This window comes from Lepidochelys olivacea (assembly GCF_965140295.1).
Source record: "Lepidochelys olivacea isolate rLepOli2 genome assembly, chromosome: 9".
NCBI classification, from domain to species: Eukaryota; Metazoa; Chordata; order Testudines; family Cheloniidae; genus Lepidochelys; species Lepidochelys olivacea.
In genome coordinates, this window is record NC_140419.1 from 47595451 (window position 1) to 47608357 (window position 12907).

The following is a 12907-nucleotide window of genomic DNA, read 5'->3' on the forward strand; positions in this document are numbered from 1 at the left end:
CTGGTCATCCATTGTATGGACCCACTGCTAAAAACCACCACCAGATTTCCCTGACAAACCACCCCCTCTTCCTCTTCTTGCCACTTGAGGAAAATGCTGAGTCATGCAGTATGTCCTGAGTCAGCCAATATGGGTTCCCTGCTGTCTTTCCCCCCACCATTGTGATGGAGTGCCCATGCCACACAAGGCCCAACAGGTTAAATTAGGCCAATTAACCTACAGGCTGCACCTGGAGGAATGCCAGGGCACGCTATGGCCTAACTGGCAGATGAAGTTGAGCTGAGAGAGGAGTTGGGCTGGGTTTATAAAGTTAGGAAGCTGGCGCCAGGAAAGGGCTGCAGAGAAATAGTCTGCAGTCACTCCCTGGGAGGAGGGAAGTTTGAGCTGGTACACCACGGGGGGAACAGGGGCTAGAAGCTGTAAGAAGTAGTCCAGGGAAGAAGCAACAGGGAAAGCAGACCACAGTTGCCAGTTATAGGGTCCCGAACTGGAACCTGGAGTAGTGGGTGGGCCTGGGGTTCCCCTGCTGGCCACTGGGTCATCAGGGCAGTGCTGGAGAAGGCTGCCTGAGACTGTTGGTGCGGAAGCGCTTGGATACCCCGGAAAGGGGCACTGCTTAGTGACCTGGCCAGAGGACCGAGTCACAAAGAGGCAGCAGCAGCTCCTGGGGTGAGAGAGGGGCTGCAGACTGGGAGAGACAGAGATATGGGGTGCAATCAACAGAATGGGTGTTGGCCTCACAGAGCGAATCCCTAGAACAGTGAGGAGGTGCTGTCCAGTGGTGAGTAGTGCACCCAATCACACACATGTAGATATGTCTCCCATCTGCCCACTTGTTGTGGGGATAGTAATAGTTACCTACCTTGCAGGCTGCTTAGGAAGTTTGTAAATCTTTTGAACTCTTTCGCTGGAAGCTGCTAGAGAAATGCAATGTATAATTACAATGGGGAAAATACACCATGCCAACTCACTAATGTAACTGCTGTTATCAGCACTGCCTCCATCTGCCCACTCGGGAATGAAGGCCTCAAGCCTTTCTACTGGAGCTCCCACTAAGACATGGGTGCCTGGCTACACAATACGCCAGCGGACACTTCCCACAGCAGATGCCTTTTTCATAGAAGAGCACCCTTCAGAGTGCTGGGATGTGGGGAGCCACTTCCCTTCCCTCAGTCACTTCTGGTGCCCTCTAAACCAGTCTGCTTCCAATGCTGCCAACACTGCACGGTGAAGAAGGATCTCCAGGGCTTTCCCTCTCCCCATTTTTCACACCAAGTGAGAGAGAAGGTGTGTGGGATGAGGAGAGGTGGGTAGAGATGATTGAATGACAGAAAACCCATTGTTGCTTCAGAACATTAAGGGCCTTCCCCAGTTCACACTGAAGAGATCCGCTGGGCCATGTTCAGCCATATCAGTGGAGTCAGAGCAGTGCTGAAAGTGGCCCATTATCCCTGATGTGACCACGGCTGCACATGGCAGAGATATGGATATAAAGCTTCTGCAATCCAAAGTAAGAGATGAACTAACCTAAAAATGTGTTTGTCTTAATAGTTTAGCTAAGTGGTAACTCATTTGGTTCATCTCTGCTGGTGTTTGTCTTCTTTGATAGCTCTTTCTATAGCACTATTTACTGCACAGTGACCTAGACTCAGACCTGGGGTAAGTGGTGCATTTCCACTGAAGAGAATGGCTCTTAGGATGCTATTCTGATCTGGGGGTAAGTGGGTGCATACTTATATTAAAATCTTCGTTTTCTTCCCTGTTGTTAAGACTTCGGAGGTTAGTGGATGGAATACAACATAATGTGGTGGCTAACCATTTCTATCTAGCACAAGGGCTACACAACTGCTAGGATTTCTAACATCCCCAATGCATTAAAATTATTCCTCCTTTTCAGTGGAAGGGCTCCAGCAACTTTCATCACTCTGTAATTCTTGCATGTGAAGCTCTGTTTTCCATCTGAAAATATTCATAATTTATTCAAACAAATATTACTGAGTTTCCACTTACTTTGAAATGTTGTTAAACTGTAAGAACTGTGCCCTGAGGTCAGGAATAACTTGTTGCAAGGTTCTTAGTCTTACAAACGCATTGATCATTATCTGATTACACAGTTAGAAGGAGAATGGAGTTAGAGTGTGGCCTATGGCATTTCTCACTCAAATCCCTCTAAACTTTTAGGTTTGAAGTTTACAGATTCACTGTGTACTTTTGATTGCAACTGACTTCTACATTTCCTGGGAAGAGAGTATATTACTTCCTTTACAAAGACATTTTCACTTATCTCCTGAGTCTAGAAACTGTTTCCGTAACATGCTGATGATCCAGGAGCCTGTGTGATCAAGTTTGGAGATAAGAGTTACAACAGCAGCTAAGAATTCAAAAAATTTGATGCATACTAGATACTAGATCACAGGAGGGGAATAACCTCTCATGTTTAGGAAGGTGTTGGATTTTCTCTTAGTCACTAAAAACAAATACAGCTGGCACTTGAAAGGGGACCTAAATTCCTCTCAAATCCCCAAGGGGATCTATGCCCATTCTAGCAGTGGGTCTTATATAGGGTGACCAGATAGCAAGTGTGATAAATCGGGACAGGGGGTGGGGGGTAATTGGCACCTATATAAGAAAAAGCCCCAAATATTGGGACATCTGGTCACCCTAGTCTTATACGCATGGAAACTATGCAGTAGCATTTCCAGTGTTAGAACCAATGCATTTGAAATATTTTTTTCTCTTTACACTTCTGGCTATAGAAACTTGTCTAATAAAGTTCAAATAAATACTTCCTTCTGCACACATTGATTAAGCCAGTGTGATGAGGAACAGCTATAAATTAATGTACACCAATCAGAGCTATGATCTCTTCACTTCCTTGATAATAACGCCACCACTCCCTCCCACCCCACCCCAGAAGCAGCTTTGAACCTCTGAGCTTTTGATGCTATTCAGGATAAAATCATCATCCCAAAGCAGAGCTTCTTGTTGGGAAAGAGGCAATAAGTGGATGTTGTAGCCCACTTGCATGATGAAGATAACAACAGAGGAATTCTTTTCCGGAAGATCAGAAACAGGTTAGCTTTATATACAAGAACAACTTATTTACAACAATCAACAGCAAACTATGTACATAAAATACAAGAGGCGTTTCCATGGCAATCACTGTATAAATTACGATAATAAATAGGAGGGGAGCAGATCCCATTCTTAAGGCACAAAACCTTCTTTCCAAAACTGTACAGGGATCCAGGTGCTTCCCTATGTTTTTGACAGGATCACAGGAATGGTGTGGACACCCCTGAGGAATAACAGTTGGTAGGCAGCGATACGGACACGTGATTACTGCTGACAGCCTTATAAACAATATTATTTTTCATCTTTCTTTTTTACAGTACACGTTTCTGAAGATACAAATTTTTTTTGTGTAAACAGTCTTTCACTTTATCACACAGCTCATATATGCATCTTTAAATAATACTAAAATAACAAGAGAAGCTTTGGATAAGAGTCGGGAGCAGTCCAAGGAATTCTGGGACTAAGCGGTTCTGTACAGTCTGTGAGGTTCCTAGCTGCAGAGGCGCTTTTCTAGAGAAGGGATCCCTCTACTGAAATCTATACTGACCAAGTCTTCATGGTCTGACAGAACACAAGTCTCCACTAGAGCTAAACAGAATAAATAACACAATGCACCTACACTGAACAGCTGGCACATGCTGTTCTTGGTCAAACGCTTATAATCTAAACACTGTAAAGGAACTCCAGCAAAACAGGTAAGACCATGTTATAAATTAAAACCCTTCCCTCCCCGAGGAGGCCCACACTAGGACATTCCTGATCAGCTCGTGGGCAAATCCTGTTCTAACTCATACTGCATGCAACCTCAAAAACTGAATGGGGCTGAATAGGGTGACAGGGCAGGATCTGCCACCAAGGAGTAAATTTCCACTGCAATGTCTGGTAAACGAGGCACTGAACTTCCATTACTGGTAACAGAAACCACATGCCCAATTTGCCACAGTAAAACACTGCTCCTTCCCTCCTAAATCATTGCCAGGAGAGTGGAGTGACGAGGCAGAAGGTGACCTGAGGCCTTGACACTAGTAGCATTTTAATTACAAGACTGAACTTGTACAAGAGACCTGTGAAGTTCTAACTTCTCCCGAGTGGGTGTTTTGCTTGACAGAGCAGGAGAGTTTTGTTTTTGGCAAGCAGCAGTGACATTTTTTTCAGTCTGGTTTTCCTGAGTTGTCCAAGCCATTTTCTCTCCCACAGAAAAGCTTATCAGATACCAGAGGGACAACTCTGAATAGGTAAGCTAGAACCTCAGTCTGACCAACCAAAGGCATGGAGACATCTTTCACTGATGTTTGACACAAGTGCTCCCATTTTAGACCAAGGGCCTGAGCTATAGAGAGATGGCATTATTCCCAGTGGAACTGTGGTACACCCTCTCTTTAGATATGTACCTCATGCACAGCCAAAGGCACTCGGGTTAAATATAAGATCCCATTCTCTAACTCTCAAAAGGAGGCAGAATGTGTGTCTCCATCCCCATGGGATGCTGCTGGAGGATATCTAATGCAATGGAGAGTGACATTGCTATAAGCGTATTCGGAAAATTCACCAATGAAAAGAAATATATTGGGGTACACAGAGGGAAATAAAGAGTGCAGAGTTTAACTCCTTGACTAAATGGACACATTGCCAAAAGCAGATAAACCAGTGACCTTCAGTACTCCTAGGATAAGATGTAGTTCTAAGTAGTATGTTTGGACAGGAGGGGACCTGCTAGGATCTCACCATCAGTCTGATTAGGAAAAAAAAATACAGAGGAACTGTTCCTATTGAGGCAAGAACTGAATCCTACTGAGGCAAGAACTGAATCCATCCAGAACTAAGTAATGCAAGCATGGTAAGCACACACTGTTCTTCTAACCATGAGACATCTTAAAGAAGCACAGTCAGCAAGAATTTTAAAGAAGCATAGCTAGCAAGAATTGTGGTTCTTTCACAACCTGAGCAAAAAGAGAGAAATCCCCTCTTTCCTTGCTGCATCTTCCTCCACACATGGTACTTCTCTTCCCTGCGGTGTTCTCCTACCTGTGTGTGTATACACTACTACCAATACACACACACTTGCAAATACCACGAAGCAGGCGTCAGTAAGAATGAAAAAGTGCAGCAATATTCTTCATTATGTCCCACGGCTCTGCTTACCAGTGGGTTTTCCTAACACTCACACAGGCCTTGATCAGCACCCAAACAAGCAAATGAAAGCAGCTGGAAGAGAACTTTGGGAAATAAAATTGTCTATGATTCTTACTTGTTCAATGCATTAGGGGATCCAATGCAGTAAGAGGGCTTTGTACTAATAAAGAAAAAAAAATCACTGTGGAAAGGGATGCTAGTGAAGAGTAAGGAGGGAAAAGCTCTTGGAGCAGAGCTGCAAAATTTCCTCTCTCTGCTCCCTCACTACAATGGTTTATATCAGGTGTTTTGCTATGGGAATCAAGCAAGTGTTGCCTTCTCTCCACTCTGCATAAGCAAACCTCAATGTCCTCTGTTCGAAACGGAGATGTGTAGGGAGACAAGAACTGGAGAGAAAACAAGACCCAAATAACCCTTGGGGTAATTCTCTTGAATTCAAAGGAGTTTGCACAAGGGCTGAAATTGGCTCATAGTCTCCTATCACATAAAACATCATGTCTGACACCGCAGGTTCAGTCAACTATACGGCGCTAAGGCAGTTTTAAAAAAAGCCTTATGAAGAACAGGAAAAATAAGTTGCCCTCAGAAATTAAATTGTGTGCCACTGTGTATGTGCCCATTTCCCTGCCTACAGGCAGGGTCAGCCAAGTGCCATTCATTTAAAAAAATAAACACATACAAGAGATGTAATGAAAAAGTCCTCCCCTTTTTCCAGCTTTTTGGTGCTAACTGCCAGCAAGCCCTCTCCCCAATGATAATCACATCAACTGAACTAGGTCCGCTGGGCTTTGGGCTTCGGGCTTCGCCAGTCACTTGACGGAGGTTAGTCAATAAAACAGAAATCTGGAAGCAGTCTATAACCTCTGATTCAGAAGTGCTGATTTTCCCATCTTCCACATGCTGGCATCAGAGGCTAGTTGCCAAAGGGGCATCACTTTTCAACATGATACTCCTCTGCCATGTAACACTAACCCCAGATGCTTCTACAAAATCCCTCAATGTTCCAAGGCACATGGCTCTCTTAGTAGCAGATACAGTACCATGAAGAGTAAGTGACCCTGTTTCCGTTGGCATCCGCCAGCACTGTTGTGAGGGAACAAGGCAGCTTGAGAGAGACCAGGGAGGGAACAGCAGCGCAAAGACTTAAATAGGGGAAAAGATGTAAGTTTCAATGATAGCTTCGTAGCCTTCAGGAGAGGGGAGTGTTTTTTGCCCTTGGATATAAATTAAAGCCACAGGTCCATTCACTTGTGGCCATGGAAGTGGCACTGACCTGAAAAGAAGCCATTCCTAACTGGCTCCAATCTGGTGCCTGACATGCTGCTCCGCTAACAAGGTAGGTTGAATTGTTTCTGGATTCCATTTGGCTAATTTACCCCTCCTGCCCTGAGTGGCTCTTCCCCCCAAGTCTCCTAAAGATGAATCCTGAATGGGTGATTTAATAAGTGAACTGCCTGTACTATTTTTGCTCTATTGTCAAGGGATAAGGGGCTAGCCAGAGAATGTCCTCTGTGACTGGCTGGAATTTTCACCTAACTGCAATGGCTGTGAATTTGGCTGCACCACCATGATTGGCTGAAGAAGAATGACAGACACAGGCCTAGGGTGAGACTGTAGGCTGGTGCAAAAGGCTGTAACCACATGCATTGTTTGTTGCAAGGCATAAGTGACACAGAGAGAATCACTGCAAGGGAAGACTTGCACTGGCTTTGAGCTTCTCTTGCAGGTCACATGCAATTGAAGGATGTATCCAGAAGGGGGCTCCACTAGGTCAAAAGGACAAGCGTTGCCCCATTTGAGCATTATCAGATACAGCTGTCACATACAGACCAGTGGGAGTCTCGGATCTGAAAAGACTATGACTGGCCAATACATCTTTTGCCCTGAATAATTCCAATATGATGAAATCACACACTAAAGGTAGCTGTGTTGCAATTGTCAGTTGTCCTGCATTGTCACCAGAACTAAGACTTTCCATGTCAAAGGACAGGGTTTTTCAAATGGTTGATGAGTTCTCTTCTGGGAGGCTCCACCCCCATCAACAGATAAGGTGCCTCTTGCTGGATGCAACTGTACCCCACATGAAAAAAGGTAGCACCATGACTGGCTGATATGAACTCTGAACAGCAACAGTTTTGAGCATAGCTGCTCTGGGAGGTGAATGCTGTGCAGAAGTTAGGGGGAATGGTAGACACAGGCTGTGAAAACAGAGGCTAAACCTCGCTGACAAGAGTATTCCGGCTCAGCTCCTTGATCCCGTGTAATATCCTCTTCATGTGACCCACTTTGGTCACTCCCAGGTCCTGGAAGAAAAGAGGAAAACACATCTTAGATCACAGAAAAAAAAAGCTAGGCAGCCAATCAACAGTTACGAACTAATCAGTCGATCATGAAAAACAGAAGGAAACCAAATAGAAAGATTACAAACCTTACAGTCATATGAATGCTTAAACCAAGCATTGAATGCCTATCAGAGCAAGACAAAGTAACCAACAATCACAGAACTGGAATAAAGCCGGGACTAGCTACAACTGCAAACCACGTAGCCAGCCGCAGATGCAAAGTACATGGCTAGCCAGGAGATCAAACCATGTGCAGAAAGGACTATATATATCCCAGGGAACTAAGTCAGCAGCCAGCCACAAAACACATAGGTAAAGAACACAACTAGGCACAGATCACACAGAATAACTATAGGAACACTCAGATACCATGCACAGAAATCACAGAAAATAGTTAGAGATCATGCACAGGAGTCATATTATCACTCGTATATCACATTAATCACTGTACACACAGAACACAAGGCAAGTCACAAATTAAAATACTATGGACATTCATTTATCACACATAACTCATGGGCCACAAATACTCTTGTATCACATGCAAGTCACATAATCAGTCACCGATCTTCATAACTTCCCTTCCCAGAAAAAGCTTCTTCTGATGATGGGAGAAGCGCTGTGAAGTTTTGCAGAGTGGGTCTGCGGTACTGTTTTCTCTTCTCTAAGGATATGACTGGCTATTCAACAAGCAATATAAGTAACAAGTCTCTGTCCAACTGTCTCATCTAAGACTATGATTGTTTCTTTTTAAAAGCAAATGGAATGATCTGCAGGCCCTCAAATATAGCCACACACTCAACTCCAACTAGCCCAAATCATGACTGATTCTGTAAAGGAGTGAGAGTGAGCTGAACATTGAAATCCTTCTGCTCCACAGTGCTTCAAAATAAAGAGATTCTCAACAACAATGACTAGTTTGGGTGTTGGATTGGACCACAACTTTAGGAAACTGGGAAAGAGTTGGACTGTTGCCCTATGGGCTAATGGCTGACTATTTATGCTAGCTTCCTACTATACATTTTAATTAGGTGACCTGAGAAAAGAGTAAAATGAGGCCATGATGAACCCATTCATCTAGCCAAAGCCACGGGGAATGGATGGTATGCAGGCCATTTCCAAGCACATTCAGCACAGAAGGCCATGCAGATGCAGCTGGCTATTTCTGATGAGCTGATCTTGAAAGTACCTTGAGGTCCCGCCGTTCGAGATGCAGGAGCTCAGAGCCCCGGACGTCATGCCGGATGAAGATATCCTTATACTCACAAAGACTGAGATGCTCAAGCCAGGCCGCAACCTCCTCCGTTCCCCAGAGCTGAACTGTCGGAGATGGAAAAGCAGGAGTGCATTGAGTACCCAGAAGCCCAGAGGAAAGAGAGAGTGAGAAAGAACACCAACAGTATCCAAAACCAAAAGGAAAGCCAAGGGAGAACGTCAAGCAGCATCACAACCCCAAATGAGGGAGAGGAGGACTGACAACAGGAGCTACAATCCCAAACAAAGAAGGAGGTCAGATTAAAATCAGAGCCATTCTCTTAAGAAGAGACTAGATGCAATGAACCATGGGGGTCTGTTTATGTCCATGTCCAGTCACTACCTTGCTGTGACTGAAACTTTACCACCATGTCTAATAAGAAACTCAGTTTCCCTCCATTTAAAAAACAAAACAGCCATGCAAAATGTTTAGGAGAGAATCAGACACAGGTTAACTTTCTATTGTTCTTTTTGAGTAAACAGTGCATACTGGCACTTACATTACATAGGTTCCTTCTATGTTCATGGCTCATCAAGTGCTTTCTAGACAAGATGGTAAAATCTCCCTCTGATGTGGGAGGGAGGACTGGCAATGAACACAGGAGGACCTCCAGCTTCCAGACTAGTCTCTAAATAAGAGAAAGAAAAGTCCCCACGATCCCAGCGGAAAGAGAGGTCATGGAGGAAAGAGTGACAGGACCCACAATTCCATGGGAGAGGACAATACCCACAGAACAAGTAGTACTCTCAAATTTTAGTGGTAGAGAGTTTTCATAGGTAGAATATAAACCAAAAATCAACTAACACAATTGGAGAGAAAGTGTTCTGATACCAGTCAATTGTTGATTTCATGGGCCAGTTTTTATCATACTGACCAATAGGATTAGAGCTCAAGGTGCACCAGTGGTGATGCAGGATCCCCAGCCAATTAGACATGAGACTTGATTAAACCCTGGGGGCGAATCAATGAGAGAAACATCATTAACCACATCAGGGAGCATCAGCAATGGGAGGACTGGAGTTACGCAGACTTGGGCCCCACAGTCATTTTGATAGCTAAAAGCCGAAGACCCTCAAGTCCACTCCCGCAGCCCTCCCAAAATATTCCAGAGAACAGTCCAAGTCTTGGTGGACCTCTTCGGAGGGTGCCATCAGTTAGTCTTTGGGAATATCCGCTCAGTGCAGGGTGTTATGGTTCAGAGAGAGCGCACAGAAAAAAAGCTACTTTGCTAAGTGAAAAAGAAACACACTAAACAGAATGTGAGTGTAATGTGTGAGTAAAAGTACATGAAAGGAAAAACAGAGGAAAGAGAAAGACACAAAATGGAGACACAGGCAGAGGAGGGGAAGAGTGTGTGTGTGTACAAACAGGAGATGTAGGGGCACACAGAGTGAATACACAGCCAGTTGGTACCAGGCAGTCCCATGCTGCTACGAGTCTCCTTATTCTTGTTGTTTTTCTCCTTTTTAAACTTGGTCACCAGCCGAAATTTGCCACTGCGGCTGCGTTTGGAATAATCCAGCATCTGGTTCTGCAGAAACACACAGGGAAATCAATGAAACTTATGTCTCAAATCCATACCGTCTGATGAACCTAGTACCTAGTTCAGCTCAGTCCTTGTAGAGAGGAAAGAGCTTCCAATCTCATGGTCAGGAAGGGGAAGAAAAATGGTCAGCTCCATGTCAACCCAGGGACCTCTGGCAGTAACTTCATGGAGTTTTCTCCTGAACTGATTCTGTCTCACACCTGTGACCTACCCACAGGAAGTCACTGAAGCAAGATGAGCAGAGCTAACTAACGAGGACAGCACCTAGGGAAACTGTTTTGCTTCTGTGTTTGAGAGTTATTACCTCTTCATCGCTGGGCTCCATGAGTTGCCATAGCCAAGGGATGTCTGCTAGCTTCCTCAGCTGAAGGTCCATGTCTGTCAGGGCTGCTAGGAGCTGCTCCTTCTGTGGAGGATCCAGCTGCTGCATCAGAGACAGAACCAAAGGCAAACAGCATTCAGAACCACGAAGTGGAATGCAGAGCATGTTATCTCCTTCAAGATATTTTTAAAGAAACCACATATCAAGACATTCCCTTCTAGACCATATTAAGTTTCCTCCCTCTCAAGGAACCAGAGCTCAGAGCTAACCAGCCTGATCTTGTTATATAATGCATAACGTTACCAAACTATGGAGGCAATGGATGGCACAATTTGTTTAAATCCCCCTGGTAAAGTTCGCACTGACTTGTTACAAAGCCAAAAGAGTTCAGAGGCCAGCAAGATCTTGTCTTCATGCCATGGCCACAGTAAGAGAACAGACTGAGGGAAAATACCTCCAAGCCATTCCCTCCTGTTTATCCTTCCTTACCAGTGCCATCTTGCCAGCCAGCAGAAGCTCTGTCTCACTATGCAGGGCTTTAACATTATTCACCATCTCTACAACCAGGCTGCAGTTCAGACCCTGTGGCAACAACAAACATGTGTAAGGGCCAGAAAACACAGCAGTCAAATGGCTAGAGGGAAAGGAGTCTCAGAGAAGCGAACAAGAACAAAGCAGAAAACAGTCACAAAATTGCAGCAAAGCTTAAGAAACAAGCTGCCTAGCAGTACCTCTGTCGATTTGGATTTGGCATATACTTTGTCCATAGATTTGGAGCTGGCATTGACTGCATGAGCAAGTTCCTGTTCCATGTCTTGATAGGACTGGGCTATTTCCCGAATGCTGTGGAGAGAAACACAGACCATGTCAGCTGATCCTCATTCTTTTCTATTCCAATGCCATTCTGGGTGCTGAGGCTATGGACATAGCAGCATGGCAGTGCTCATGTAGGTAATCTGAACTCTGCCAGATCAGTTCCCATCCAGGTGATCTGCCATGGATAGGGCAAGGCAAACGAGGCATTCTTTTTATATGATCTTATAAAAGTAGCACAAGTCTAACCCTGGCACGTTTTACCAAGTCATAAGCAAGAAAGAGCAGCCCAAGGACAGCTGAGCTGATTGCAGTACCTGTACTTGTATGTCTAAAGGGATTTTTGAAAGAATACACTAATTTGTACGCTTTGGCACTAAATTGTGCCTGAAAATGAATATACACATGCAATTACTTACACCAGTGCAGGGCATGTGCACCCAACTCCACATGTGCACATTCTTTTTTGCAAAGCACAACTCAGGGCTAGAGTTTAAAATATGGCCCTATACTACACGTAGGTTGTGATTTTAGCAGCCGCTATGCACAGGGTAGTTCACAGAAGACTTCTGTGGTGTTCCACTCTGTGCATTTTCTCCTAAATGCTAAGAGCAGTGAGCAGGACACCTGCAAAAGGAGTGCAAGTGTGCGTATTGGTACGGAAGTCCTCTTTCACCAATCTCTGCTGTGGCTCTGGGTTAAAGGTCCCCAGCAAGTCGGGCTTCTTCCCTGAGAAGCAGCTGTTTCATTTCTGACAAATTCACTGGCAACATCTAGGGCTAGAACAACAGATGAATCTAAGTCCCCACGTTCTTTAAAAATATAAAATTAACCTCAGCCTGAAAGAAAGAACAAAGGGAGCTGTGTTTGTTTGTGCCAGGACTGAATCTGGTCCACAGTGACTGAAAAAACTTCACTTTGTAGATTTAAATTCTGGTGCAGCTACGGTCGTGCAGTGAGCGGATGAAATTATACATTGCTCTAGGCTATTCCCAAGGATACAGACAGCACTGCAGGTGATCAGACAAGACAGACAGCTCTGGAAGGAAAGGGAGTGTGACAACGAGCAACACACTCAGAAGCCAGGAGGGGGCCTCATGAGCCCAGAGGAACAAGATGCCAGAGTAGGGCTGTGAGCCCCAGGAAAAGAGAAGCGGGTCTCACCTATGAATCAGAGCTCCTGCTGCTTGACCAAACTGGTTAATCTGGGTGGATTCTTCTTCAGACATGATCTCCGGGTGCAGGGAGAAAGAGGAGGGCCGGGGCAACTCACACTTCTGTTTATCTTCCCAGGACTTTAGGGTGCTCTCAAATGCCTACAAACAAGTAAAATGCACACAAAATTACCTTGCAAATCTCCCAGAGAAAGCATTTCAACGTTTACTCCACCAGCCTTCCCACAGGGCCTATGTGTGCCTGTA

General features: G+C 44.8%; 1 protein-coding gene across 3 annotated transcripts in view; it reads right to left on the minus strand.

Moving 5' to 3' along the window:
• Positions 1 to 3064: 3064 nt before the first annotated feature.
• The window catches only part of DGKD (diacylglycerol kinase delta), an 80045-nt gene continuing 70202 nt past the window's right edge, over positions 3065 to 12907 (minus strand). For all 3 annotated transcript variants that reach the window (XM_084638321.1, XM_084638320.1, XM_084638322.1), the window contains 7 exons: positions 12651 to 12802; positions 11405 to 11516; positions 11163 to 11255; positions 10656 to 10775; positions 10219 to 10336; positions 8740 to 8870; positions 3065 to 7511 (listed from right to left, as the gene is read on the minus strand). In XM_084638321.1, the coding sequence (XP_084494447.1) occupies positions 7422 to 7511; positions 8740 to 8870; positions 10219 to 10336; positions 10656 to 10775; positions 11163 to 11255; positions 11405 to 11516; positions 12651 to 12802 (816 nt within the window). In that variant the 3' untranslated portion in view covers positions 3065 to 7421. The remainder of the gene's footprint in view (positions 7512 to 8739; positions 8871 to 10218; positions 10337 to 10655; positions 10776 to 11162; positions 11256 to 11404; positions 11517 to 12650; positions 12803 to 12907) is intronic.